We start from the raw sequence: 27,780 nt of genomic DNA, 5'->3' as shown, positions 1-27,780 counted from the left end.
CCAAGAGGTCATGAGTTCAAATTTAACCCCAAATAATATTATAAAGAAATTGATTGGAGATTGGTGGTTTGGTTCAATTCGGTTGATGAATCGGCAGTATGGTTAGTTTGGAAAAACAGCTTAACAACGTGCTTAGAGTAGGTTTCGACGGTATTTGATTCGAAGTAATTGTTCGGCGATGCATATGATTTGAAGCTTAGATTAGACAGCTAAAAACTCGATAGAGCCTTAAGTGTCTTTATATCTAAGGAGGGCCATTGTCTAGCACATATCAAGCGTTCCGGCTCATGAAAGATTAAAAAAAAAAAAAGACCGGCCTTTTATTCTCTCGGCGAGAGGATTCGAGGTTGGCGCCGTCTCCACTCTGATCTTGGATTAGTTCGTCTCTCTATCTTTCCTAACAAGGAAGAAGAGTTCTGGAAATGGGAGATGAAGATCTCCATCGCGGCGTGGATCTATTGCAGCAACTTGAGCGTCTACTGGATCACGACAATCTCATGTGAGCCCCCCCTCTCGCTCATCTTTCCTTCCCTTACCCAATTGCAAAATTGTATTAGTTTTCCCATTTCTTCTATGTACAGCGACGAATTAGGGTTCGTACATCCGTCCCAGTTCGCTGCACTCGATGAGGAGGTAGTTTTAGATGCGCAGAAGTCATCTGGTGAAATGTCCATAAGAAGCATTTCGGGTTCCGATGTATTGGATTATGACAGGGGAGCTTTCTGGTATAATAACCATAAGTTGGCCATCTCAATACAAGTGTTAGCCCAACTGTACAGAGCTGCTCTGCGTGCTTATTTGGATGCGAGAAGAAGGTATAAGGAGTGTATGGACTCATCTGGGAGTGTAGATGCTGTTGACGATGCAATTGAGTGCATCGAGAAGGAGTTGTTGAGGCACAGCAAGGCCCTTTTGATACAAAATTACGACTTTCTCAGTGCTTGGAATACCAGGTAGCTTTCTCTCCCGATTGCTGGCACACTATAGTACCCTTCGTTTGGTCTTCATCTTTATCTGATCGACAAATACAATTAGAGCTACTAATGCAGATAAAACCAATGGAAGGATGAGTAAATCAATAACTGAAAGGACATACCATTTCTTTTCTGTTGGTTTATGTCCCTACAAGAAAAGAAAGGAGCGAACAATTGTTTTTTATTATAATTTGTAGAAGTTCTATGGAATGTGATTGCTCATTGTGATGATGTTTCACTAGAAAGTAGATTGAGTTATCTTGTTTGGAGCAAAATTTGATTGTATTTGTAAGTTCTTTGCTTCTACTGTGATACAGGAAGCAAATACTTTCAAGGAAGCATGAATTGTCAGCCTTCATGGTTGAACTCCAGTTATCTGCACTGATTCTTTCATATTCACCAAAAAGTGAATGTGCCTGGAGTCACAGGTAATTTTCTGTCTCTCTGAAAAAAACATTTCTATCCTCAATAAGCTAGAGTCATACAATAGTCTGATATATGACATGCTTATTTCCAGTTCCTATTCATTCAACTTTTCCCTTTTGATTTTCTTACTCCGGACAACTCGTTCTTTCCAGCATAATTCATAATAATAGCATATATCGTGGAACAAAATTTGTGACATCCACAAATTGAACCTAGAGAACTATGTGCCAAACAGTCCTTTCTGTCTCAACAGAGACGAGAAGGAAAAATCTAGTACATTTCAAATGGAGCAAGTAGAAACATCATTTGAAGAAAGTCAAAAGACTTGTACCTTCTGTTTTAATATAAGACCTATCCCTCTGGTAGTTAATTGACATTTGATGATATGACAGAGTCTTGCAACTAAGAATATATGGTAAATAGTGTGAAATTCAAAGACAGTTTTGCTGAGAAAATGTATTACCTTCCTTCTCTAAAGATTAAAGGTGTGTCCACATGTATGGTAGATAGTTGACAACTAATCTGCAAATAATCATCTCCTTGTAAGAATTTTTCCCGATTGGGTGGAGTGGTTGGGAGCCCATGTGCCGGTCTAGGATTTTGGCCAGATTCATAGATCTGGGTCTTCTTGTGTGTCTGAATTTGGATTTCGGCAGCCCATAGCGGGGTGTCTAGCTTTGGATTTGGATCTCAGCAGCATGTGAAAAGTACGAAGCAAATTGGATTTTGATCACAAGGTCTGAATCCATTCAGAGTGGGTGGTAGTGGAGTTGCTTTGGGAGTGGTGCCTGGTATTGTTGCCCCAGTGATGCCTCCGAGAAAGAATTGTGTCGAGATGTAGGTGTTTGGTGAAAGAGAGTAGAGTTGGAAAAGAAGGGGAGGAAGCTTGTTTCAAGGAGGTTTTGCTCAGTGGTATCTGATCCTGGTTTTCCCAAACCCCTTTGACTTTCACTGCTAACCCTAGATTTGCTCCTTCCTCAAGTGCGAAGTTGAGATCTGTGGGGTGTTTTTACTGTGGTGAATGGGGGACTTTAGGCGACAAATTGCCGAAACAGTGTAATCTGTTATCAGGGCAAGAAGATCAAGCATTGTGCTGGTAGTTGCAGAGTAGGAAACCAACGGTATGGGGGAACAAAGTCCTTGTCTTGCTAGATCTACTTGGGTTATGCTCTGGTCATCAGAGGAGATGTGACAAAATGAGTTAATATTGAAACAATGTATGCTTGCTTTTATTAAGTAAGGACGGATTTCAACGGAGAAACTTGCATTGGCTATGAGTAGCTTGTCGTCTTGGGGACAGGAACAGAGAGAAAGATATTTCTAATAGAGATTTTCTAGTGGATTTCCCTTCTGTTCAGAAGATGGAGGAGGTGAGAAAGGGTGAAGGTCGATATGGGGGTTGCTATTCTCACTATGGAGGAAAGATTTTGGTTTGGTGTGCCTGAGAGAACGAATTTGGGTGTAATTTTTAGGTATTCCTCTTCAATGCTGGAATTACATACAATTTTTTAAGATTGATGAGTTTTGGTACTTTGATATGGGTGGATGACAAAATTACAAGGCTAATCTACAATCAGCTAGACTGAGGAGTATGGTGAAGGATATTGTTGACAATCCTGTAAAAATTTCTTTATCAGTGGAAGGTATGGTATTTGAAGTGACTTGTGATATTGAAGGGACTCAGTAAACCAAAGACTGTAAAGGGCTTTGCGTGGGTTCAAACAGGAAACACAACAGGGTTGGCACAGATAGTAACAAGGAGTGGGGTTGTTGGGAGGAGGAGTTGCTGGCAAAGATGAACACAGTGAAGTACTATGCTGGGAAAATACCTCAAGTAAAAAAAACCTCCAAAAGGTGTTTATGGAAATGTGTCTGAGAAGAAGGGAAGCAGAAGCAGCAGGTGACAGAACTAAGAGTAGAAGTCAGATTTGTTGAGCAACTAGAAGAGAGATATCTAGAGTTGGAAACTAAGCAGATTGGGAAAATTAAAGGAAAAGGCAAACTGGTGGAAGATACACCTGTGAATTCTCCAGATACTTTTTCTTGTGAACTACTGAAGGGGAAGATATAGTTGAAGAGGTGCTTATACTGGAAAGGGTGTAGAAAGAGAAGAAAATACTGGTTGAGAAGGATACATAGGAGAAAAATGAGAACAGTTGGAGACCGAATGACATAGAATGAGGACCCCAGTGAAACTAAAGAGAATTCTGTCTCAGGGAGGACACCCAAATTAGCAGTGGGCTTTTTAATCTGAGAGTAGCATTTTGGATGTGGAACCTATCCAGTTTAAAGTTATAGGGGTTAGTAGATTCAAGAGAAGGTGGAGGAGGCCTGTAAAGCTTAGGCTTTAGAGGTCACAGGAAAAGATGTTAACACAGTCAGGTAAAAAACCTTTTCTACAATGCTTGTGCTGCCCTAAAATTTTTTATGAAGAATACTTTCTGTTGCTGCCATTGTGTGGATAAATTGGGGAGTTCTAGAGAGGAAATGATGGAGAATATGGGTATTTTAAAAGCTCTTGAGATGGAGAGAGCAGAAGAGTATATTGCCTCTTTAAAAAAGAAAGAGGTAAAAAAGGGGACAAATTGTGAATCATAAAAGGGATGTTTTGGAATATTAGAAGCATGAGTATGCCTGTGAAAAGAAGGGTCGCTGAACTGATTTTGCAGGAAGGTTTGGATTTTATTTTGTTTACAGGAGACTAAGCAGGTAATTTGAGTGACATACTGTTAAAGGATTTCTTTTTGGGTAGAAAATTACCAATTGGTATGTTCTATCTTCATTTCATTTTGTCACATAACTTGCTTGTTGGTGTGAATGAGGATTGCTTGGACTTGGTGGACTGTAATGTGGGAACACATGCTATTTCTTTTTGTGTTTACTGTTCAGAGCAAGTTTGTGAGCAGTAAATGGGTACCAACAAATGTGTATGGACCTCAGTTCCGGGAGGATAAACAAGTTTTGTGGTAAAAATTAGTGGAGACTGGAGATTAAATAGTGGCGAGGCATGTACTGTTAGGTGGTGGTGATTTCAATTCTGCTAGGTTTACAGCTGATAGAAAATGGAAGATGTGTAGTGAAAAAGAAAGAAATTTTTTTAATGAAGTGATTGATGATTTGGATGCTATGAAGATTAAGTGACTGAGAGGTAATTCTCCTGGTCAAATATGAGAGAGGAGCTAATTTTGGCTCCTTTGCACAGGGTTTTTGCCTCTACCAGAGGGGGAGGGGTTGGAGGGGTGTGGTGGGGTGGGGTTCCTCTGGCTTTTGTAAAAGCTTTACCCAGATTCTATTCTGACCATGTGTTGTTGATTGTGGATTCTAGCGAGATGGTTAGAAAGAATCCAACGTTCAGATTGGAACATTATTAGTTCCAGATTATGGTAAATTGATTGGAAGGTAGTGGAATACAGAGACTCAGGGACAGACTGCTATGGATATCTGGATTGAGAAGGTTAGAAGATTGAGAAAAGGCCTTAGGGGATGCAGAAAAAAAGCTGAAAAAGATGGATATAAGTCAGAAAGAACAATGGCTCCAATATTTGAACAACTTGGACTTGATTGAGGAAGATAGAGTTCTATCTGCTTGAGAGTTGGCTTGTAGAGAAGAGGTTGTTTTTAATTTACATAATCTGTATAAAGAGGAGGAAATGAGGTGGTAGCAGAGGTTTAAAGACAAACAAACCTGTTTAATTGAGGGAGATCTCAATATTGCCTCTTTTCATAAAATGGCAAATGGAAGGAAAAGAATGGATATTATTTTATCTCTTATGATTACTGACGAGCAAGTGGTAGATCAACAAAGGATTAAAACTTATATTACTGATTACTTACACACAGTTGCTTGGCTCAATTGGTGAGTGGAGAGTGCAAATGCTACAGGATGTTTGGGATTCTTATATAATGAACATTAGGGAAGCTACTATGTTAGTGTATCCTTTCACTGAAGAAATTACTAGGCTGTTTTTGAGATGGTTGAGAATAAATCCTGGGGTCCAGATGGTCTGAGTATGAAATTTATCACCATTTTTGGAGTTTGATTAAGAAGGAAATTTGGGATCTGTTCAGTGATTTCTACCATGGCAGATGTAATTTGCAGAGGTTAAATTATGTCATGATTTGCCTAATTCCAAAAAGGAATGGAGCTGACAAGATTGAGGAATTCAGGCCAATAAGTCTATTGAATTGCATTTACAAGATGGTTAAGAAGGTATAAACTAATAGACTTTGTAAGGTTATTGAGCAGCTGATTAAAGATTACCAAAATGCTTTTATTAAGAGGAGGTTTATCTTTGATGGCAAGATATGTGCTCATGAACTCATTTTTGGCATCAAGAAACTGAAAGGTGAAGGAATTCCGATTAAGTTGGAATCTAAAAAAGCATACGATAAGATGAGATAAGATTTTTTAGTGGATGTGTTGAAAGGGAGAGGCTTTATTGATAAATGGGTGGACTAGGTGATGCAATCTATATCAATGGGCTCTTCGACAGTGATCTTTAGTGGGAAATTAGGCAACTATTTCAGATACAAGAAGGGTTTGAGGCAAGCGGACCCCTATGACCCTACCTCTTTATGCTAGTTGCAGATGATCTAAGTAGGATGATTGAGAGGGCAAAAAATATGGGATGGATTAGTGGTATATTAGAAGATGTAAAGCTTAAAGGTATAACAAATTTATTTTATGCTGATAAAACTATAATTTTATGAAAGCCTCTATTGTTTTGAGGTGGTTTGAAGATAAACTTTGATAAAAGCTCACTGATTTACTTAGGAAACAATACAATGGGAATTGAAATTTTATTTATTTTTTATTTTCGGATGTATTTTTATCTTAAAAAATTAGATTTGATTTTAAAGCGTCCAATTTGGTTAAAACTCCTAAAAATTTAGGAGATTTGATTATTAGTTTATTTTGAGACAAGTTTCTTAGGATTTGATTGCTTTTTAAGTTAAAAGAGTTCTAATTTAGTTATATATTAGATTATGAAAGATTTGAATAAGATCAATTTATGATCTGATATAATTTCCTTATCTTTATATAGAGAGATGATGAGAATTCCATAAAAAAGAAGAAAAATGAATGGAAATTTGAGAAAGAATATTTTGTGGAGGATTTTACATTTATCCCTCTTCTCATTCCCTTCTTCTCTCTTTTGTGGTGGATTCCATACCTTTTTTTGTCCTTCACAATCTATGTTGGTTTGATTTTCTTTTCTCCACAATTTGGTGAGTTATCTTCTATTGTTTCTATTTATCTAGCAATGCTAATATAAAAATGGTCTATGGAGGCAGATATATAGATTCATAGAGGCCCGATCTTTTCTCCTTGAAGGTGGATTTATATACCTCCTTATCTTGTTCCATATTGGCATATTTCTCCATCCCTAAGCCACATCAACATCCTAACGAAGGTGCTGATCTGGCTGATCTATTGAACTGCAAAGTTGCACAATTATCAATTAAGTATTTGGGCCTTCCACTGCATGACAACAAACTTAGAAAACATGTTTGAATTCCTGTGATTGAAAAGATTGAGAAGTGACTTGCTAGTTAGAAGGCAAAATTGTTGTCCCTAGGAGGAAGAATTACTTTGATAAACTCTTTTGAGTTCAGCCCCTATATATATCTGTCTATATTCCTATTTGGGTGGGGAAATGAATAGATAAACTTAGGAGAAATTTCTTGTGGAAGGGGGGACTAGTGAGGAAAAAAAGTTATACTTTGGTTAATTGGTAAAAAGTTTTGCAGAAAAACAGAATATGGTGGTATGGGAATCATGGACTTACAGGATATGATCACTGCTTTATTAGGAATGTGGTGGTGGTGGCTATTGAATTTGTTGAACCAGCTGTGAGCTTTTGTGGTGATGCAAAATACTACTATAAAGGTGGAATCTTTTATTGGTTGATTCTACTAGAATTTTCCCTTTTTGGAGGAGTGTAATGCAGTCAGGGATTGCTTTTAAATCAGAATTAAGTAGACTTTACAGTATGGAAAGAGAATTAAATTCTAGAAAGACATCTGGATGGGTGATTGTTGTCTAGCTGCTATGTTTCAAAACCTGTTTGATATGTGTGGGATGAAGAAGTTGGGATTTTTTATGTGTGGGATGCCAGGTTTGGAATTTGCAATATGGAAGAAGGCTTTTTGAACCATTGATTCTGGAAGAACATCTAATTAATTTTGCTAAAAGCAGTGACTGACAGTTTAGTGGGCAAAAGGATATAGCAAAATAGAGATTTTCAGCTGATGACATTTATACTGTCAGGTTAACAGATTTCTAAACAATTGTGGGGTGATAATAATTTATAAGTCCTTACCTAATCTGGGGAAGTTGAAATTCCCATTAAAAACAGAGCTTTTGTGTGGTTTGTATGCCACAATTGTATTTTGACAAGAGATAATTTGTTGAGGAAAGGTCAGGCTGGTAGCTCTCACTGTGTTTTTTGCAATAGAGAGGAGATTATGGCTCATTTGTTCCTCAAATTCTCTTATTTGAAGAAATTGTTGGTCTGATTGAGAAATTATTTTTATGTGTGGCAACCCAAAAAAGGTGAAAGACTAATTTCTGGAGTAGAGTAGTATTAAGAACAAAGATGTGAGGAAATGGTGGACTATTTGGGTTGCCACTATGGTGTGGAGTGTTTGGTGATAGGATAATTTTTCAAAATAGAGCTAAGACCCAGAAGGATCCTTTTTACAGAATATCGTCCCTCTTTCTTTGTTAGACATGGATTCAAGGAGAAAAGACAGAAGAAAGGGTTAGGAAGCTATTGCAAGGGTCCTTGCAGGAGAATCCAGTCATTTTGGAGATCACTAGTTCTCTGGTCTTGGCAGTTCGGTGAAACTGGTTATACAAACATTTTGTTGATACATCTTGTTTCATTTTGGTATTGGTGCATCTGTTATGATTCTGGAGCTGTACATCTTTTGTATGATTCTGGAGTTGTATTTGTTAGTATTTTGCTGTAGCTCCTCTGGTGTGCAGCGGTTTATATGGTGGCTTTGTTTTTCTCTTGAACTTACTTGTGGATGTTGGCTTAGACTCCTTGGATGGTATTTATTAGGTCTATGGGCTGTAATTGGAGATATCTGATGCTTGTAGTTTCTTTTCCTTGTAGACCTCTATCGGTTGATGGTGGGGTTTTTTAAGTTTTAATGAAACAGGCTGATGACTTGACATGAAAAAACCTTTGCTTCTTTTCAAGTTGCATTGCTCATTTCTCCTCACAATTTGGTTATCGACCAATTAGAGGGTACAACAAACTTTTTAACTTAGTAATTCCACAATGTTCGGTAGTATCTTTAATAGTTGTTGTCAAATATAAGTGGCACATATAATTATATATCATCCTAGGATAACATAGTTTAATATATGAATATAGCTGGAACATAAGAGCGACTCTCTCTAGCAGTTTTTTCTCCCTTATATCTATTGTTTGGAATTAAAAAGAAACCATGACTACTAGAAAAAAAAATAAATAAGAAGAATAAGAATTAGGAAACCGAGAATCTTGTTTGGTTGATTTCCTTTGAACATTATATATGGCAAGTTGTAGAGTTAGAGATTTAACACACTATTGATTATTTTCAGGAGGTGGGTTATCAAGATAGTTGCAAAGAAGTTTCAGGAATTGCATGAGATTGTAAATGGAGAGTCTGAACTAGTGAAGAAAATAGCAGAGGTTTATACCAATTTAGTGTATATACTGACATCACCAGGCTATTATTCTTATTACACATACTAACACTTGCTATACATTTCATTGAGTGAACATTTTATTTTCTTTTTCTTCGCTCAGATCTAACCTGTATCTCTTTGCAGAAATCAAAAATGAACTATCGAGCATGGAACCATTGCTGGTGGCTTATTCCCTACATGACTAGGACACAGGTCTGGCTTACATTTGACATAAAATGTTTATAGGCATTCAAGTGTTCCGAATGGCAGTTAGCAGAAAGCTGGTGATATGGGCAATTGAATAAGCTAGAAAAAATTTGCTGAACAATCTACGGAAATATATGATAGAAATTAAATCCTTAATGTTTTATCAGTTCTAATTATTCCTTAATAGTGATTTATCATCTAATCAGTTAATCATGTGGCCTGTGTTTTGAGCATCTAGCACAATATCTTTGATTTCCACTCTATTTGATTGGGCAGAATTATTTAAATTTGTAGCTGATCATTATAAAGTTTCGTATCCTTTTGGTTTATCTTGTTATCTAATCGTGAAGTCAGGTTAGTACCAGTGGTGTTACACCTATTGAAAATGTATTACTGATATATTCGTAGGTACTCGATGAACTGGACAAGTCAAGAAAATGGGCCGAGTCGAGTGTTGCTGACAATTGCTGCTTCCACTACAGGAGGGTCAGTTTTTTAATCTTACCTAATTGCTCTAATAATAATAGGATTATAATTTTGTGGTTGCTATTCCCTTTTGGTGAATCTCTAGGTTATTCCAAAATGAACTTGGTGCTATTAGCAAATCTTCCTTTTACTTTTAAATCCTCTCTCTTATAGTATCATGTTAATATTCCATATTTTAAATCATTTATTGCTAATTGGTACATAAGTACCTTTCCTTATGACTGCTTTATTCTTCCTGTTGACAGCGTTTACTGCTGAGAATGGTAAACACAGATGCTTCCTTTAGTAACTACTCTGACGTTTGTTCCTTGTGGAAGGTATAAATTTCTTGCATTCCTTTGTAGCATGTCTGGTTGGTTAATTTGAAATCAGTTCCCCTTTGTAAGGGATGCATTTGTTGATCTCATGCCTGTGTAATATTTTGATTCTTCTTTATGATCTAATAAAACTAAAATTCCTAATTTCTTCCATATTGTTATCTCTAGATGTCTTCTAGGTCATAGAATCTATGATTACTGATATCAATGTATTTTACTGATCGACAGCTGTTACTTTTCCAGTTCCATAGCTTGATCTTTATTCTGAAGATTGTACTTCATAGGGTTATTGGCTTTCTATCCCCATTAAGTTATTTTTACCAAAATGAAACCCATCATTTTTGTATTTAAAATTTTTGAAGGCATACTTTAGCTAGTACACAAATTTTGAAATGAATCCATGGGATATATTGTTTTAAACAGGAGGAGTTCAAGTGGAATGAGATTCTTATTCTACGTTATATGGGAAGAGAGGTTTGTCTTTTCTAGCCCTTAACCCTTTATTTGATATGCAATTTTCCCTTTTATCTTGAATGAAATATTGATATTACATACCTTGTGCAAATGGTTATTCTTCAACATTTGTGTAAGGCCTTGTGGGTTCATCGACGATTCCTTTCTCAATTCTGGATAAAGCACTTTGTAGCCGTCAAGCAAGAACTTTCTCCTCATTTGGAGGATAGCCATCACAATGGTCCTGCTCTGGATGCTTTTCTAGCCGAAGAGATGCAACTCCTACGCACCTGCTTGAGCCTTAAGGCTGACGAATTCGAGGACACTCGAATTCAGTCTCAGCATGCAGCTTCTTATATTTTGTGGATATGGAAGGTGCATGAGTTGTACATAAATTTCTCAACAGTTTCAAATATGCATTTTGTAATCGATTTTCTAAGTTTCTTTCATCTCTCCGGGTGTTTCTTTTGCAGCAAGCTCCCTTGCTTGTTAAGTCTAAGCTCCAAGAAAGAATATGTGAGATGGGAGACTTGAAGACCATGTTGGTAAAGACATGCCCCGAGAAGTTTTCACTCTGGGAAAGTCTGTTAGCTTAACTGCAAGTTGTAACAGTATGCTTCTTCTTCTCCTTCTTTATTTATTTATTTCCTCCTTTTCTTCCAGATCTCTAACTCGATTTTTGGCGATCCTGCTACAGGCAAGCCGCAAGAGATGTCGTACAGTTGGATCACTTCTGCATCGTTCACGCAATAGACTTATAATATTATGGATTCTTTTGTCAATCACATACTCTGCTAAAACTGCAAGGAGAGTTTGTTGAAGCATTTTTAAGCTTTGGGGCTTCTAATTTCTTAAGATTATTTAGTCTGAAAAGAACTTATGTTCTCTATTTAACTAGGAAATATTAGATTTCAGTTGTAAATTTCTTTTTGGTTTATACGACTAGTTGGAAATGTATAGAGGTGGAACTATTGTCTGTCGTTCCACGTGTGTCGGTTGACGCTGTCTCATCTTATTGGTCAAAATACCTAGAGATGCTTATCATATCCTTTTACCTTATCTTGCTATTGTCCACTCGCTCTCATTTTTTTCCAAAGCCCTCAATTCCTCCAACCAGTTCGACATATGCTCATGCCCAATGGTCACTGGCACCAAGTAACAGGAAGATGTCCATCTCCCTCTCCGAGTTCTTCCCTCAGTGCTTCTCCTCATCCACCTCTCACCACTTCATCCCCATCCCCAGATGCCCAACTCCAAACCCAGTTCCCAGAACATCAAGAAGCGCCCCCCGGAAGCCCCTTGCTCTACGAGCTTCTCCGGTAGCCAGAGGAGCAGTCCTACCTTCGTCCCTTGACTTCAAGGAAGCCCACTTCATGAAGCTCCTCAACCGCTCCTGCAAGGCCGGGAACTACGGCGAGTCCCTCTACTTCTTGGAGTACATGGCCAGCAAAGGATACAAGCCGGACGTCATCCTCTGCACCAAGCTCATCAAGGGGTTCTTCTCCTCCAGAAACCCCGAGAAGGCGGCCCGGGTCATGGACATCCTTGAGGTCAATGGCGAGCCCGATGTCTTCGCGTACAACGCCCTCGTCGGCGGCTTCTGCAAGCTCGGCCAGATGGACTCCGCGGTGGAGGTGTTGGCCCGCATGAGGAGCCGCGGCTGCCGCCCGGATATCGTGACTTACAACATACTCATCGGTAGTCTTTGCAGCAAGGGGAAATTGGACTTGGCCTTGGAGACGCTGGACCGGCTGCTCGATGACGATTGCCAGCCTTCGGTGGTTACCTACACTATTCTCATAGAGGCTACAATCGTGGAGGGAGGGATAAGCAAGGCTATGGAGCTCTTGGATGAGATGGCGGCGAAGGGCCTTCGTCCTGATAACTACACTTATAATGCCATTATAAGAGGGATGTGCAGAGAAGGGATGCCTGAGGCCGCCCACGAGTTCTTGAACAGCTTGCCTTCTAGAGGCTGCGAGCCGGACGTGATCTCGTACAACATCCTGCTTCGCGGGTTCTTGGGCCGCAAGCTATGGGAGGACGCAGAGAGGCTGGTTGGCGAGATGATCCAGCGAGGGCTCAAGCCGAACAGCGTCACTTACAGTGTTCTGATCAGCTCACTTTGTCAGGAAGGGATGGTAGACAGAGGTAGAGAATTGATCAAGGATATGATGAAGAGAGGTTTGAAGCCTGATACTTATTGCTATGATCCACTGATCTCTGCTTACTGCAAGTCTGGGAGGTTGGATTTGGCTATAGAGTTCATGGACTACATGATCTCAAGTGGATGTCTTCCGGATATAGTGAATTATAATACAATCCTATCAGCTCTATGTAAGAGTGGTAATGCCGACCATGCATTGGAAGTTTTCGACAAGCTTGGCGGGACTGGGTGCACTCCGAATGTGAGCACATACAATGCTGTCATTGGAGGGTTGTGGAACAGTGGGAACCGAGCGAGGGCTCTGAAGATGGTGTTGCAGATGATGGAGAAGGGGATCGACCCTGATGAGGTGACATACAACGTGCTAACATCATGTTTGTGCAGGGATGGAATGGTTGATGAGGCTTTAGGGTTGATGAGGGATATGGAGAGCAGTGGATTCCAGCCGACGGTGATCACCTATAACACGGTTCTCCTTGGATTCTGTAAGGCTCATAGGATGGACAATGCGATAAATATATTTGCGGACATGGTGGAGAAAGGATGTCATCCCAATGAAACCACTTATATTCTTCTAGTTGAAGGCATTGCTTATGCTGGGCATAGAGCAGAGGCAATGGAGCTGGCTAAGGATCTTGCTTTCCGAGATGTTCTCTCAGAGGATTCTATTAAACGCTTGAACAGAACATTCCCCATGCTCAACTTGTACAGAGAAATCCCCCGAGAAGACGACGGATGATCATCGTGGTGTCTAATTAATTGAGTTCTTTTTTTATTTGTTTCAGAAGTTGATTCATTGAAGCACCATAGCATGAAATGAAACAGAACACCATGCTAATTTATCAGAGTTGATATGAACTTGGTCACTCAGTGTATACAAGTATGTTAATTAAGCACCATATCAAGTCTAACTGAGATTCAATCTAGCAGTTGTTTTTTGGCGGCAATATATCCTGAAAACTTGAGGATGATATCAATATCATGCAACTTTCTGATGTTTTGGAATTTTGTACCCTTTTCCATATATAAGAGATTCAAAAATCCTTTTCTTAGACATGGACATAATAGTGAACTACTGTTCTTTATCCGTTTGACCTTACTAGGGAGTTATCCTATCGCTTTATATTAGGTTCAGAAATTATGTTTTAGTTTTAGTTTATGGAGAAAAGCAAACATTATACCATTTTTTTCTTTTAACATTTTTTAATTATATCAAAAACTTAAAGATCCTATGTCAGAACAGTAGTAAGAAAATCAGATAATTAGAAGAAAATTCGGGTGGGTAGTGGAAAAATAAAAAATAAAAAATTACTCAAAACCTACATAGTATTTGATAGCAAGTCAGCATTCATTGGCTGATCCATGAGCACTTAGTTTACTTTGTGACACGTCCTGACATCAACCAAATTTGGGTTTTTGATGAGAAAGAACAACCAATCTCACTTCCTAATAGCTAGATTATTATTATTATTATTGTTTGGTTAAATGGGCTGGAAAAACATTGGGCCAGCCCTCTCCAACTGCAAGGCCCACCCATGCATTCTGCATCTCTTTTCGACGTCATCTCCTTCTCACAGCCTTTTAGGAGGATACCAACTAGGAACTAAACTTGGTCATTTTCCTCCACCATTCCCTGTTCTATTTAATGGCTTAATTACAGTTTGTGAGCTCTGGAATTAAGAATGATTTGAAAGGAGAATCTTTATAAAGTGATTTATTGGTTCAGGCGTGACAAGGGATGCTTTGTGCATTTATTACAATATTGGTCCCCATCCAATGGGATTAGGAGGGAAATGGAATAAGACTTAATCACTATGATGACTTTGTATTTGCTGCGTGCATCTGAATCTCTTGAATAGCAGGTTGCAGGTAACTTTCTTTTTGTGCATTTATTAGTTGCCACTGTGTTGGCCAGTGTAACTGAGTGCAGAGTGCAAGTATTTTCACTATGAGAATGCTATGGCGAAAAGAATATAATGAAGATTGCATCAAGCAATAGCTAGTGCTCATGGCCTAACATAATCCTTCTCTTTCTCTCTCAGCCAAAGATTTAGTACCCTCTTCTGATCTCTGTCGTACGTATATGATTGATTGCCTCCCAATGATTGAGGTTTTGGGTTTTCAGGCCAGTCATTGTAATTTCTTGAGATCGTCAAGATATGCATGTGGAGGGGAATAATAATTGATTACGCTTGTCCTTGTTAGATCACATGACCTCCTTAACAGTATAGTTAACGATAGGAAGAACAATCTAGATGCAAAAAGCTTATGCATGGCTTATGTACTTTTATCTTAGCTTGGAGATAATTAATTTTCTTTCTAGGTGAAAGTAAGAAAATTATAATGAAACTGTTGATGATTTTGATACTTGCAAACTGTTGATATATCCTTATTGACCTCAGAATGAATTGTTTTGTTTTGCGTCTTAATTAGCTCCAAAGATAGTTTAACTGTTCGATTTATCTTTACTTCTTATGATGTGTATGCCTAATCCTACTCATTAATGACGCATGAGCGAGATGAGCACACTACCTGTCTGTATCGATCCTCCTTCTCGTGACAAGGAAGTGTGCAAGAGTTGAGACTGGAAACTGGAATGATACCAAATCCTTATCCAAATTCTAGATTCCTCAATGTTGGGTTCATTCGATATATATATATATCCCTTGCCTAAATTATTTAAACCCTTTCTATATATACTTCACCATTAACAATAAGCACGCATTAGATTTAACATGGAGACCTCATCGATCATTGTCGAGTTTGAAATGTTCCCAAAACCGATCGATGTGAAGTACTTTCGGGCTTTTTATTTATTTATTTACCTTTCGTTGTCATTTGTCGTCCTCCTCCTGCCCATCTCTAGCTTTGTGGTCTCTTTGCTAGCGTATTAATTACTGAACCAAAGCAAAAGAAAAATAAAATAAAATTGAAGTTTTCTGTGCGTTGATCGATCCTAGGCATGCAGCAGGTAGCTAGCTCAGCCATTGGTGGGCTCACCCTGTGACCTCCCACATATGCATGGGGAATAGGGGATAGATAGATAGATAGATAGATAGATAGATAGATAGATAGATAGATAGATAGATAGATAGATAGATAGATATCCTCATCGATCCCAAGAAGTTAATCCAACTGTTTAGTTTGTCTTTCTCTAATTATTGGTGTCATCGTGGCCATGCTTCACTTTCAAGAATCTGGTCAGCATCTGGCCTTAACGATACTTGTAGACAACCATTTCCCACCTTCCCAAGCCATCAAGCAGGCCCTAAGTGCTAACATCCAAGGCCCTAAGTTGGTAGGGGGAGCAGTGTGACACATCCTTGTCTTTGGAGATCGAATGAGATGAAGATGGATGACAACCATTCAATTGGAATATTACTTTGAACATGCATCGATCCGCATCTGCTTCTGGGATAAGCTACGCAGTGGGGAGAGGGGAGAGGGGAGAAAGGAGAAAGGAGAGGGGAGTGGGGACTCTCTCTCTCCTACTTCTCTGTGATACTACTACTACCACTACTTCACTACAGTTCCTGCCAACTTCTCTTATTATTATTCTTCTTCCATTCTTGTATGGCAACATGGGATATAATCATACATGGGGTGTTGTTGGAATAAAACCCCTTTTATTTTTATTTTATTATTCTAACAAGTGGGAAGTTTGCAAGAAATAACCCTATATTATTGGCTTTTACTAAAAATATTTTAAAAAGCCTCTAAGTTAACTTTGACACACATTAACTTAACAGAACAGTATATTCCTTTGTATTAAAATTAATATTTTTAAAATTTCAAATGGTCATATTATTCTATAGAAAGAATCTTAAATAATAATTTAAAATTTTAAAATATATTTGGTAAAATATAGGTGTTTTTATACAGAAAAATTATAAGGTAAAGTTTGAATCATAAAAAGTCTAGAATGTAGGTTAATTTTTTTAAAAATCTTCCCTAAAAATGAAGCTAAACGGGTGTCAACTGCTGACATAAAAAAACTGTGATAAATTCTTTTATTAGATTTTTTTTTACGACATCTTTTAATTGTCATAAGGAAAGAGAGAGAGATGTGAGCTACCTGCTTTGGTAAATGACAAATTTATCCCTCTCAAATTTCTTTCATTTATGTACTATTTATGAGGCATGATGTATTGTGCCATATTTTGAACATCATATCTATGTTGAATATTGTAATATTATAAGACTATAATATATTTAATAGTATTTTATAACATATTTATAATGAAAATATTTTAATATGAGATGCTAATAAGATGTTCATCTGTGATGCTATTTGTGATGGTATCTATAAATTGTTTAAATTATTATGAATCCAATCATATTATTTTTTAGGTAGAATTTCAAAACTAACTATGAATAGATAATATAATAGGTTCTTTATAAATATCTATCTACATTAAACTAAGGAAAGGGTAAGAATTAATGTTAATTTAATTATGTTTATTTGTTATTCCAACTAGCTATTATAATCAAACACCATTCTTCTCCCTTGTTTTTATCTAATGCATCATTATATTTATTATTATTTTTTAACCAAACACCAAAATAAAAAATTAAGATAACACCATCCCTTATCCCATAATAAGTCCTTGATTTATACTGATTCTTTTTATATTCTCTCATTTCGCAATCAAATAGCTATTTGCTATATTGTCTGGGCAACTCATTTCTTTTTTATTTTTAATTTTTGGACTGGCAAAACCACCCTTTAAGAATGTTGTCATAAAGAATGGCCCCCAATTGATTTTGGGGATAATTAGGACTACATGGATCTTCTCGTTTATTTTTTATGACATATTAACTCTTTATCTATAAAAATATTTGAAAAGACCCATTCTATTAGTTATTTATAATTTTTTTTTTTTAATTCCAAAATATCAGGTAAGTATCACATTATTATCTAGCTAGGAATTATTAGTGGTACCATTACTTTGTAATGTTATGGCGATGAAAGCAAGAGTGTACCACATAGTAATATATATGGAATTACAGCAACATTGATTCTTAATTTTCCCAAATACAACAAAGCTTCAATTTGGAGTGGTCATCAGAGAATCTATTCGCCAGTCTAGCCTACTATTAAATATGTACTATTGTCTCGACTGATCTGCCTTTAGATGTAACCTCTGTCTTTGAATCGTAATATAATGTTTACCAACTTTTCCCTAAAAGAAAAAAAGAAAGCCAGTGGGGGTTAATGTACGATATTCTAACTCCATTTGGACCATCATAATGTGTCTGTATATGGCACAGACAGCAACTCATACGTAAAAGTCGACGCATACTATTCATGAGTGTTCTCGACTGCCCAACTAAAATTTTATTAGACTTAGAAAAAGAAATGATTTATACCACTAGAGAGACATACAATAGGCTATATTAGGAGTTTTTCACTTGTGGAGATAAACCAAGACAACCTTGTAATGTTTCATGTAGCAGTAGTAGCATATGTTTCTTGTATATATCTATTTAAATATCTACATTTCCACGTAGCACAGATACAAGTCCCTTCATGTCTCTTAAATCAACGTTTCACAAAGTAGGATCGTATTATGTCACATGAGGTTCATAATCAGAGATAGACCTAGAAGACATATGATCAGCAGCATTTTTATTTTATTTTATTTTGTTGTGGTACTATGATTCTTTGCTTAGAAAAATTTGAAGTTATTTGCCCATGAAGAGCAAACTTCTTTTATTCACTTATCCTTATAGTTGTAGGAAACATAATGGAAAATATTTCATTTAAAATTGCTACCAATGGTAAAGTATTGGGTGCCATAAATTTCATGCTCTAAGTTCAACTCTCTTGAAGCATAACCCCTCCTTCCCCAGGACTCCCCAAGTACATAATATATATAGAAAAGGTAAATTACAAATTGGCCCATATGTTTAAATCAAACTGTCCTCCTAAATTTTCATTGTATCATTTTGCTCTAGCTCACAGGGTTTAGATTAATGTGAACGGTTAGTTTGTTCATATAAGATAATCAAGAAAGTACAACAAAAAAAAAAATTAAAAATTTGAAGAGAATGTTCCCACCAAAATATATATTAAAATATCATAATTTTCTTTCTCCTTTTATTAAATTTATTCACCCTATCCTATTCTTCAAATTTATAATGAAAAACACCTTTCAACATGTTCTATCATCCCCAATCTAAGACTACAAACATAAACTCTTAGTTAATATCTAATTATCATAATGTACCTCCCTTAAATATATAATCATGGAACATAAAAAGTTCAATCATCTTAAAAATTCGGGTAGAAAATTTATATTTACTCAAACAATGAGATTACTGACATTATAAAAGTATTATGGTAATTCCTAGTTTCTTTTTTTAGTTTAGATGAAAAGGTTAACGGTTTACATTTGTCTAAACCATATTAGGGCAAAGTAATAAAAATTAAAATTCAGAAGAATATTTTAATTTTATCAGAAGAATAGTTTAATTTTAGTCATAACTACATGAGAATTATTTATAATTTATTTATAAATGTATATATAGAGAGAGCATCTCATGAATTTGACTCGTTCGCCTATCCCAAAAGATAACTTTTAACAATAACTTTAGAGAAATACGAGGAATTAATAGTGAACAATATACTAAAAACGAAAGAAAAGAAGGGTACAAAGTTTAATACGAATGAAAGAGGGATTTGATTTTAGGCATAACAACACAATGGCGTCTGTATCATTGGAGTAACATCAAGAAACTTCCTATCTACCAAACAGTTGCTCAAAATATGTAGAAAATGATCAAAATGATTACAATAATGATGCCTAAACTGACGACCTGGAATTCCTGTGAGGTACCACATTTCACTTTCTCAAATAATGAATCATGCTGATTGCTGGAAAGAAAGAAGGAAGAAGAGTATGGAGCCGTCACTCTTTCTACAAGAAGCCAACCAAAATCTCTGCAGAGAAGAAAGATAATTACAAGCTCGATCACTTAATAATGGTGATGGTAACCCACTGTTTTCAAGCATTAGCGATGATGCTTTCATGAGCTTCATGTGATAAAATCTGTGTGGTTTCTGTATAGCTTCGTCTTGGAAGGGCACATATTAAGACACGACAGCCATTAATTAATGATTCACGTCGTCGATCGCCAAATTACCCTTGTAATTGCCCACTTTGCTATCCATTTCGAAATGGGCATTGTCGTCTTTTGATTAGCCCCATTATTGAGATTGGACACCTTCCGAGGTTGCCGTGTCACATAAAGAACTTAATCACAATTACTGGAAATAACTAAAATACGCTACCGTTAGTAATGATTAGCATGCGTTTTCTGATTACGAGCAGAGAAATAATATTTGTATTCCCACCAAAGCTAAGCAGCTTAGTTAAATTGGGTTTGGGACTGAGACTGAGATTGAGATGTGGTGTAAACTGATATATTTACAGTTAATTTGAGCGGATAGTTGAATGCGTGCAAGTATAAAGATTATAATAACTATAATTGTATCCATTCAATTATGGGCCTGATTGGAGCCGTCAGTTGAGGTTCGCAGGAATTACAACATATTTTTGCATTTCGTCGAAATTCTTTTCATATATATGCATACATGATTTGGTTTTCACTCTCATAGATCGAGTACAGCATATGCCAAAAGACCATGAAATAAAATTAGGTGAGCTTTGTTCAAGAACAGTGTCATTTTTGACAATTCACCAAAGACTTGTCCTCCATTATTTGAAGCATAATTGTCTCGTTCTGGGACAACACTCCTCGTATCATTATCCACTTGTTCTCTACTATGCCAACTCATCAAGAGAGAGTATTCATGCACATGTTACCAAATTATTTGCCCTCCAATGTTTTCCACATCTCATTTCTCCTATCTTAGGGTAGATTGAAGGAAACAGTATTATAACCGGTCGACGGTTGGCGACCAAATTATTAAAAATGAAAAATAAAAGCAATTTGTGGATCAATTATAAATTCATAGGTTAATCATAAGCTATAGATAAAAAAGAAATTGATAAACCCTTTTTGATACATAGATTGAGCATCAGAATCAAATTAGCTGCTTTACTTTCTCTTCTGAGGTACTATAAATCTAGCAGCCCCCGATTAAAGTGAAACAGAATAAAGCTCATTACATGGTGGTGTCTTCGTGGATAAATTACACCTCGTTCCACATTTAATTAAACGCGACTCGTGTGTTAGGGATCTCAGAACGTCATATCTACCTAGCGACACTTATACCCCTTGTTCTTTTCGTAGATCTAATTAGCCTTAAATAGACATAATTATTTCTTTAGATACACATCAAAGTGGGGACTCCCTATCTACCCTTTCTGAGAGATTTCTTGTGAGCATGGATCTTCCCTCTAAAGTTCTTGTTGCACAAGGATTAGCTAGAGCTACCCTAGCATCTTCTCCAAGATCACGACGGATGTATACGCCATCTTCGCCGGGATGACAGGGATCTATTATGATTTTTAATGGCGAGGGAAGCTATCAAGAGATACCTACATCACTAGCTCCAATTCTTTAGGATATCAAGCTTGTTCCTTCCCTTTTCTCTCTCTCTCTCTCTCTCTCTATATATACACTTGTCTATCCTTACACCACCAAAAGAATAAAGCTTAATTCTCCTCTATATACATCTCTCTCTCTCTCTCTCTCTCTCTCTCTCTCTCTCTATATATATAGATAGATTTTTATCTGTTTATCTGGAAGACATGGGGTTGAGGGATATTGAATCTACTCTTCCACCAGGGTTTAGATTCTATCCGAGTGACGAAGAGCTGGTATGCCACTATCTCCTCAAGAAGGTGGCTAATGAAAGAGTCTCAGTTTGTACTATGGTGGAGGTGGATTTGCACACTCGCGAGCCATGGGAGCTGCCAGGTTCAAGAATATTCTTCTCATGTCTTCTTGCAGTTATTCTGATCTTAGTTCGACTCTTTCTTGTTCCTCTTCTTCATATTTCATTTCATTATTAACTTTAATTGCAGGTTCTGATAGAGTATAACACAATAATGTAATATATAACTTTATCCATCGAATGAAACTTGTGCAGATATCATCACTTGAAACAACGTCCATTTATGGTGTATCTAATATTTTGGTAGGTAGGCATAAGCAACTATAGAATAAAGCATTACTCTAATTATTGATATTAATATTCCATGGAATATATTAACACAATTATATGTTTATATAGAGGTATCTAAGTAAATGATGCAAATTAGCATGAGGAATTAACTTGTTTAATTGATTGGGATGTGTCATCAGTACTTACTGCGCTAAACATTTTCTTAGAGTACTACTCATCATGATCTTTTGTTGCCTTTTAGAAGATAGTAGAAAATTAATTCTCTCTCTCTTGCAATTGTTTTACTTTTCCTATGGAATAATTTAAGTACCGTAACCGCGTTAACTTATCATATAGCTTTGCTGAAATCAGAAGCATGAAGCAGTACTATAATATTTCTTTGTGCACTACTGAAGCTCTACAATATGTCATCTCTTGTCAATTTGCGTAGCAATTTAATCTACTTAATAGAACAACTTGCTCTACTTATCAGTTAGTGACACTGTCATAGGTGCACATCACATCATCCTTTCCTATAACTAACCTATTTCATGTTGGTTTCTACTATTACTGTTGCATTAATATATACTAATGCAGCTACAATACTTCATCAAAATTTTATCCATAAAATCTGATTGAATTCTTTGAATGGTCGCAGAGGTAGCCAAGCTCAGCACAAATGAATGGTACTTCTTCAGCTTCCGAGATCGCAAATACGCCACAGGTTTACGCACCAATAGGGCAACGAAGTCTGGGTATTGGAAGGCTACAGGGAAAGACCGTACAATATACAACCCTAAGAGCCATATGATTGTTGGAATGAGGAAGACACTCGTCTTCTACCGGGGAAGAGCTCCAAATGGTATAAAGACCAGTTGGGTGATGCATGAGTTCCGACTGGAAAATCCACACACCCCCCCTAAGGTACTTCTACTACACCAACTTTTATTTTTATTTTCGATCTTGATCTAAAAAATTCATCAAAATTATGTGTTAGAAAACATTTTTAAGTTCGGCACATACTATATCATGATTGTAATAATTAAGTACTGGAACTATCTAGTTCAAGGCTTAAAACTTTTATGGGGTGAACTATTTGTAAACAGAAATTTCCTTTTCGATCATCCAACAGCACAAAAGAAAAAGAAAAAGAAAAACATTGTTTCCACACATCAGTGCTCTTGTTATTTCCTGTGTTATTCATGATGAACTTATCATTATCTTCGTCATCACTGTCACTTTTTTTCATCGCTTCACTTTTTACTCATTACTCTAGTAGGTACTCCTACCACAAAATGTTCAATAGAAGCCTAGAGGCTTTGCTTTCATGAAAAGGGAAAAGGAACTCGTTGAATTGAAGTAATATTCTCTTGACATGTATAATCGAAGATGATGTTACGAATATCATGACAATTATTATTAAACATGATTATTATTATCAACCTACCTTCTTGATGAAAACGGATCACTGTTGCCAAGATTATACTCATCAATATGTAACATTCTAGAGGGGTTCTTCCAAGCTAGATTCCAGGAGACTATTCTACTCACCAATGGCTTTGTACCTTTCTTTGTTTCTTTATACTTTCTTTTGTTAAGTCCTCTTCTGTTTGAATTTGCTTTCAGCAAAAGATTGCCACCAGCATTTAGAGGACGTCCTTAGGTTGACAATCAGCCATAAAATTTGTCAATCCTTTTGGAGCCTTCTCATCTGAATCAGGCTTCGATTCCCCTAATGTTGTCGGCAAAAGGCTTGGATGATGATGGCAACATTCGGTGTCATTAACACTTATTATTATCATCATCAATATTATTTATAAAATTAATACTACCATTTAGACCTGTGCTTTCGAGTTTAGGATAGTCTTAAAAGACCATGAAGTGAGTATATTTAGTATTTAACCTTTTTATATTTAAAAAGAAAATGTAATATTTTGACTTTTATTCTATTGTGTTACAGATGGTGAATTTGAGCAATAATAGAAAATCTCTACTAAAAAAAGCAATAAAAGAAAACAAAGAGTCGAATGGAGCATACAAATAATTTAAGTTTTGTAAATGATAACAAATGAAAAGTGAGGTGCAAAATATTTTTTTTTTCCTAAATAATAACAACAATTATTATTATCAATACATATTATCGCTGCTGTTGTTTTTGTTATTATCATTATATATTATTGCTAACAGTCTTAGTAATTCAACTGCTGTTCCTATTCAGAACCATAGTTGTGAAATTCAAGTGTTCTAAGATATATTAAGATATATACATACTAATATATATATGTAGCAATTGATATCTTATCACTATCAAGTTTTTCTTGTCTTCTTCTTCTTAGAGAGAGAGAGAGAGAGAGAGAGAGAGAGAGAGAGAGAGAGAGTGGCCTAAGCCTATTCATCACTATCAAGTTACATTATAGTAGCTGAACTTCCTCCTAATTGCATGACTTCATTGCTCTGGCAGGAGGACTGGGTGCTATGTAGGGTTTTTCACAAGAAGAAATGCGATTCGACGGGTTACAACCTGGAAGATGAGCAGGACAACAACACCAACGGCTATTCCTCATCTTCGCGTTTGGAGTCCTCACCTCCTCTAACTGACCTGCCCGTGCAAGATGGGTTCCTTGATCTAATGGGTTCATCGTTCCCTGGTAGCCCTCGTCAGGATTGCAACAGCTCCAACACCTTCCTTAATTTCGCAGCATTGCACTATAACTTCCAAGATTTCCCAGAGGATGTGAGCAACGCAGCCCTGTCTGCAATGGGATCAAGAAGTGGAGTAGATGATTTTAGCTTGCTGTTAGACCTGGGTTTGGAAGGCAATGACTTGGTTGGAGGAGGAATGCCAGATTTGGTAGATGTGAGGTTGCAAGCTGAAAGAGACCAGCTATTGTTCTAATACATGCATTTCATCCTGACCTATCTATTAATTTGTGTTTAGAAGGTGTGATTGCAATTGTCATGTTATGTAAATTCTTAGTTGGTAAAGGTTGTTTTGTTATTATTTATACCTATTACACTTTATTTTGGAAAAGTTTCACAAGAGTAGTAGCAGTAAAGAGGGTTGAAATTCATATACTAATTCTTCTTTTTCTGGATATATATATATATATATATATATATATATATATATATATATATATATATATTCTACACATCTACAACCATCAACCTGATACTTCATTAGGGTTTGGGATCAATTGGAGAGTTTAGTACTTTCATCATATTAATATTTCAGAAGAATAGTAATATATGTTTATATATATATATATATATATATATATTTGCATATTGTGGTGTACTTTCTCGAAAAGTATGTGCATCAATTGTATACATGAGGCAGGATTCATCTTTGCCACCTTTGAGGCTACAATGGAACTTATTGCATGTGCTCTAGTACCCTTCTCCACATGTTACTTGTTCGTTCCGTATCTGATCATCATAACAAATACAATAATTTAAGTCAAGTAATGTTGCATTCTTCCTATAAATATATAAATAAATGTGTGCATATCAATATTAACCTTCTATAGGACCACTCTTTGTTAATTAATACTAGTCCAGTAGTCCTTTTAAAGGGGCCACTCCATTGTTACCCTGGCTTCAGTATCTTAAACACATGCATGCAGATCCAGTGGAGGTGTAGGACACTGCGATCTTAGGACATATTCCTTTCACCCATCTTCTGCATTGTTTTTGATTCTTTTAGTTGGTTTTTCATCCTATGAGATCCGACAAAGATACTATAAGATCTTGTTTCCAGGGAAAATAACTGAGAATAATTGATATAAAAATAGAATATCAGAAACTTGTCACCATACTTATCCTTCCAACCTAAGGTCGTCAACTTTTCAGAATAAAGTTCAATAAGTAGATTGTTTCTGTTATTTTCCAAGAATTAAAGTATATACTTGTCATCTGGCAGATAAATGCCAAGATGCAACAGTCTTTCCAGGGCCACTACAGTAGTTGATGGATTCCTTTCTTAAAGAACATTATCTTTTTGTTAATCTTTTTGTTTGTTATGAAGATTAGATATGCAATCTCTTGGACTTTGGATTTTAATCCGTGAGCATGCTTAAAAAGATGACATGTCTAAATTAATCATCTTATACTCATTGTCTTTTGGATCCACCAAATCCACTTAACTTGCAAAATAAATGCTAACATGACGGTATTCGAACGTTAACATCTTAGATTACTACCACATCAAAGGTGGTGAAAGGAGGGTGATAAGATGAAATCTATCCTACATCTGGATAAAGATGAGTGGCTTGGAATGTGGTCAAGTTTGAAACTGAATCAGTAATGCGCTGTAGGCCTTGTGGGACTACTGTATGAATATATTATATATATGGTCCCATTATGATTGAACGACACAAGTTATGTGTAACACGCAACCTCTGCATGTAAGTATCCTATGCTACCTTTAGGAGACATTGCTCCAACAAGAGCAAAAGGGCATAAAGTTCATAACCTTTTACATTTATCATATTATTGCATAATAATTAGGAAATCAATACCAAAGTGTACTTCATATTTAACGACATAGGTGGTCACACAATGTCAGAATAGTTCATGGGAAATAGGACTAGAAAAATATGAATTCATGACCTCTACAATATATACAATATATATAACTTTGATCCAAAAGATTAAAATTGAAGATGTTTTGGTCTTCTTTCCAACAGCCCTTCATTTTAGAGTTATAATAATTTAATAATATCTTTCTGAATTTTCATCTTTGGAAAAGAATATTCTAACCTATGAGGAGTCTCCTAGGATACCAGTAATAATTAGGTGTGGGTCGTCCATACGAGAGCCATCTAAATTAGGTGATCAAGTTATACTTTCTTTGTTAGCCTATTCATTGTTATTCTAATTTTAGTTATGAAACAAGGTCAATACTAGTATAATTATTCTAATTTTTTATACTAACATGACAAAACTTATATTAGTAGAAGCTATTTAAGTGTTTAGTTGTGTACTAGTATAACATATAATAATTATACTCAATGTGATATAAAATTAAGAGAAATTAAGAGAGCAAGTGATCGAAGAGGAGAGAAGACAGAAGTATGTATTACTGTACTAATATAGAGCTAAGTGATTGTTAACTTGTTATGCTAGAATAAGAAGACTTATATTAGAATAAATTTATTCTTATTCCACAAGTGAAAAGGGCTTAATGTTGTTGAACAATACTACCGGTGTTATAAGTCCAATGTATTGGACCACGCGGAAAGATGGTAAAAGTGGGCGACAAAATAGATTAGAACAGCACGTCTCTTTGGCCCAGATTCCTTTCATCTCGATCTACAAACAAGCTTTTTAGGCCAATGAGAAAAGGTTGCGGGAGAAAGGTAGAATAGTCTTCTCAAGTAGGTGGTGTGTGTTAGTCTGTTAGGACTGAGACCAAGATTGGGAGGAAAAACTAATTAGTGTTTACGTGCAACCAAACAAAATTGGGATTGTTGAAATGGGCCACACCCAGAATCGTTCTTGGGCTCAATTGTCATAGCGAAATATATGGATGTCTTTTCTTAAGAGAAGTGAGAATTAACTTAACGACATCTCAATTACATCAGTGCCTCTAAGATTCGAACTAAAAAATACTTATATAATTTGAGTCATATTAACCATTTGAATATTATCTTACTCGCAGGGAAATATTTAGACATACATCTACCAGTCACTATAAGGATATTAGTTTTTTTTTTTGGTAAACGTAGGATATGATTTTTTTTACTAATAATTTGAAGAGATTTTAACATAATTTTCACTCAAAACTTTTAAACATAATGTAATTGTCACTATGATTACCATTAAAATTATTTAACTATTTTAAGATTACTATACTGTCAATTAAATGTATCTAATTTTTATTAAAACAAAATTTAAATTATACGAAGCCATTTTACTTTTATCTAAATTGCTCAAAATATTCTAAATCTATCTAGTGCTTCCAGAGATGTTGTAACATAAAAAATAAA

The 27,780-nt window shown here is 36.2% G+C and overlaps 3 protein-coding genes across 3 annotated transcripts; all 3 read left to right on the top strand.

The window, feature by feature from the left end:
- The first annotated feature begins 294 nt into the window (after positions 1-294).
- LOC140769691 (uncharacterized) lies at positions 295-11,606 on the top strand. The gene is made up of 11 exons (XM_073110511.1): positions 295-499; positions 582-953; positions 1,292-1,402; positions 8,998-9,088; positions 9,229-9,297; positions 9,700-9,777; positions 10,023-10,094; positions 10,518-10,568; positions 10,686-10,922; positions 11,021-11,158; positions 11,245-11,606. Exons 1-10 carry the CDS (start codon positions 423-425, stop codon positions 11,141-11,143), a joined length of 1,281 nt encoding a protein of 426 aa, XP_072966612.1. The 5' UTR covers positions 295-422; the 3' UTR covers positions 11,144-11,158; positions 11,245-11,606.
- LOC140769690 (uncharacterized) lies at positions 11,325-13,625 on the top strand. The gene has a single exon (XM_073110510.1). It carries the CDS (start codon positions 11,582-11,584, stop codon positions 13,451-13,453), a length of 1,872 nt encoding a protein of 623 aa, XP_072966611.1. The 5' UTR covers positions 11,325-11,581; the 3' UTR covers positions 13,454-13,625.
- A 7,389-nt stretch (positions 13,626-21,014) lies between these two features.
- Positions 21,015-24,795, top strand: LOC140769577 (NAC domain-containing protein 21/22-like). Its single transcript, XM_073110320.1, has 3 exons — positions 21,015-21,603; positions 22,449-22,714; positions 24,252-24,795. Exons 1-3 carry the CDS (start codon positions 21,435-21,437, stop codon positions 24,684-24,686), a joined length of 870 nt encoding a protein of 289 aa, XP_072966421.1. The 5' UTR covers positions 21,015-21,434; the 3' UTR covers positions 24,687-24,795.
- The last annotated feature ends 2,985 nt before the right edge of the window (positions 24,796-27,780 follow it).

Source organism: Typha angustifolia, chromosome 11 (genome assembly GCF_048772165.1).
Source record: "Typha angustifolia cultivar Huaian chromosome 11, ASM4877216v1, whole genome shotgun sequence".
Classification (NCBI taxonomy): domain Eukaryota; kingdom Viridiplantae; phylum Streptophyta; class Magnoliopsida; order Poales; family Typhaceae; genus Typha; species Typha angustifolia.
This window is presented reverse-complemented; position numbering and strand designations above follow the sequence as displayed.

Coding starts and splice junctions, on each gene's coding strand:
- LOC140769690 (XM_073110510.1), top strand. CDS start 11,582: ATGCTTATCATATCCTTTTACCTTATCTTGCTATTGTCCACTCGCTCT.
- LOC140769691 (XM_073110511.1), top strand. CDS start 423: ATGGGAGATGAAGATCTCCATCGCGGCGTGGATCTATTGCAGCAACTT. Junction 1,403..8,997: donor GAATGTGCCTGGAGTCACAG/GTAATTTTCTGT, acceptor GATTATTTTCAG/GAGGTGGGTTATCAAGATAG. Junction 10,095..10,517: donor ACGTTTGTTCCTTGTGGAAG/GTATAAATTTCT, acceptor TGTTTTAAACAG/GAGGAGTTCAAGTGGAATGA.
- LOC140769577 (XM_073110320.1), top strand. CDS start 21,435: ATGGGGTTGAGGGATATTGAATCTACTCTTCCACCAGGGTTTAGATTC. Junction 21,604..22,448: donor CGAGCCATGGGAGCTGCCAG/GTTCAAGAATAT, acceptor GAATGGTCGCAG/AGGTAGCCAAGCTCAGCACA. Junction 22,715..24,251: donor ATCCACACACCCCCCCTAAG/GTACTTCTACTA, acceptor TTGCTCTGGCAG/GAGGACTGGGTGCTATGTAG.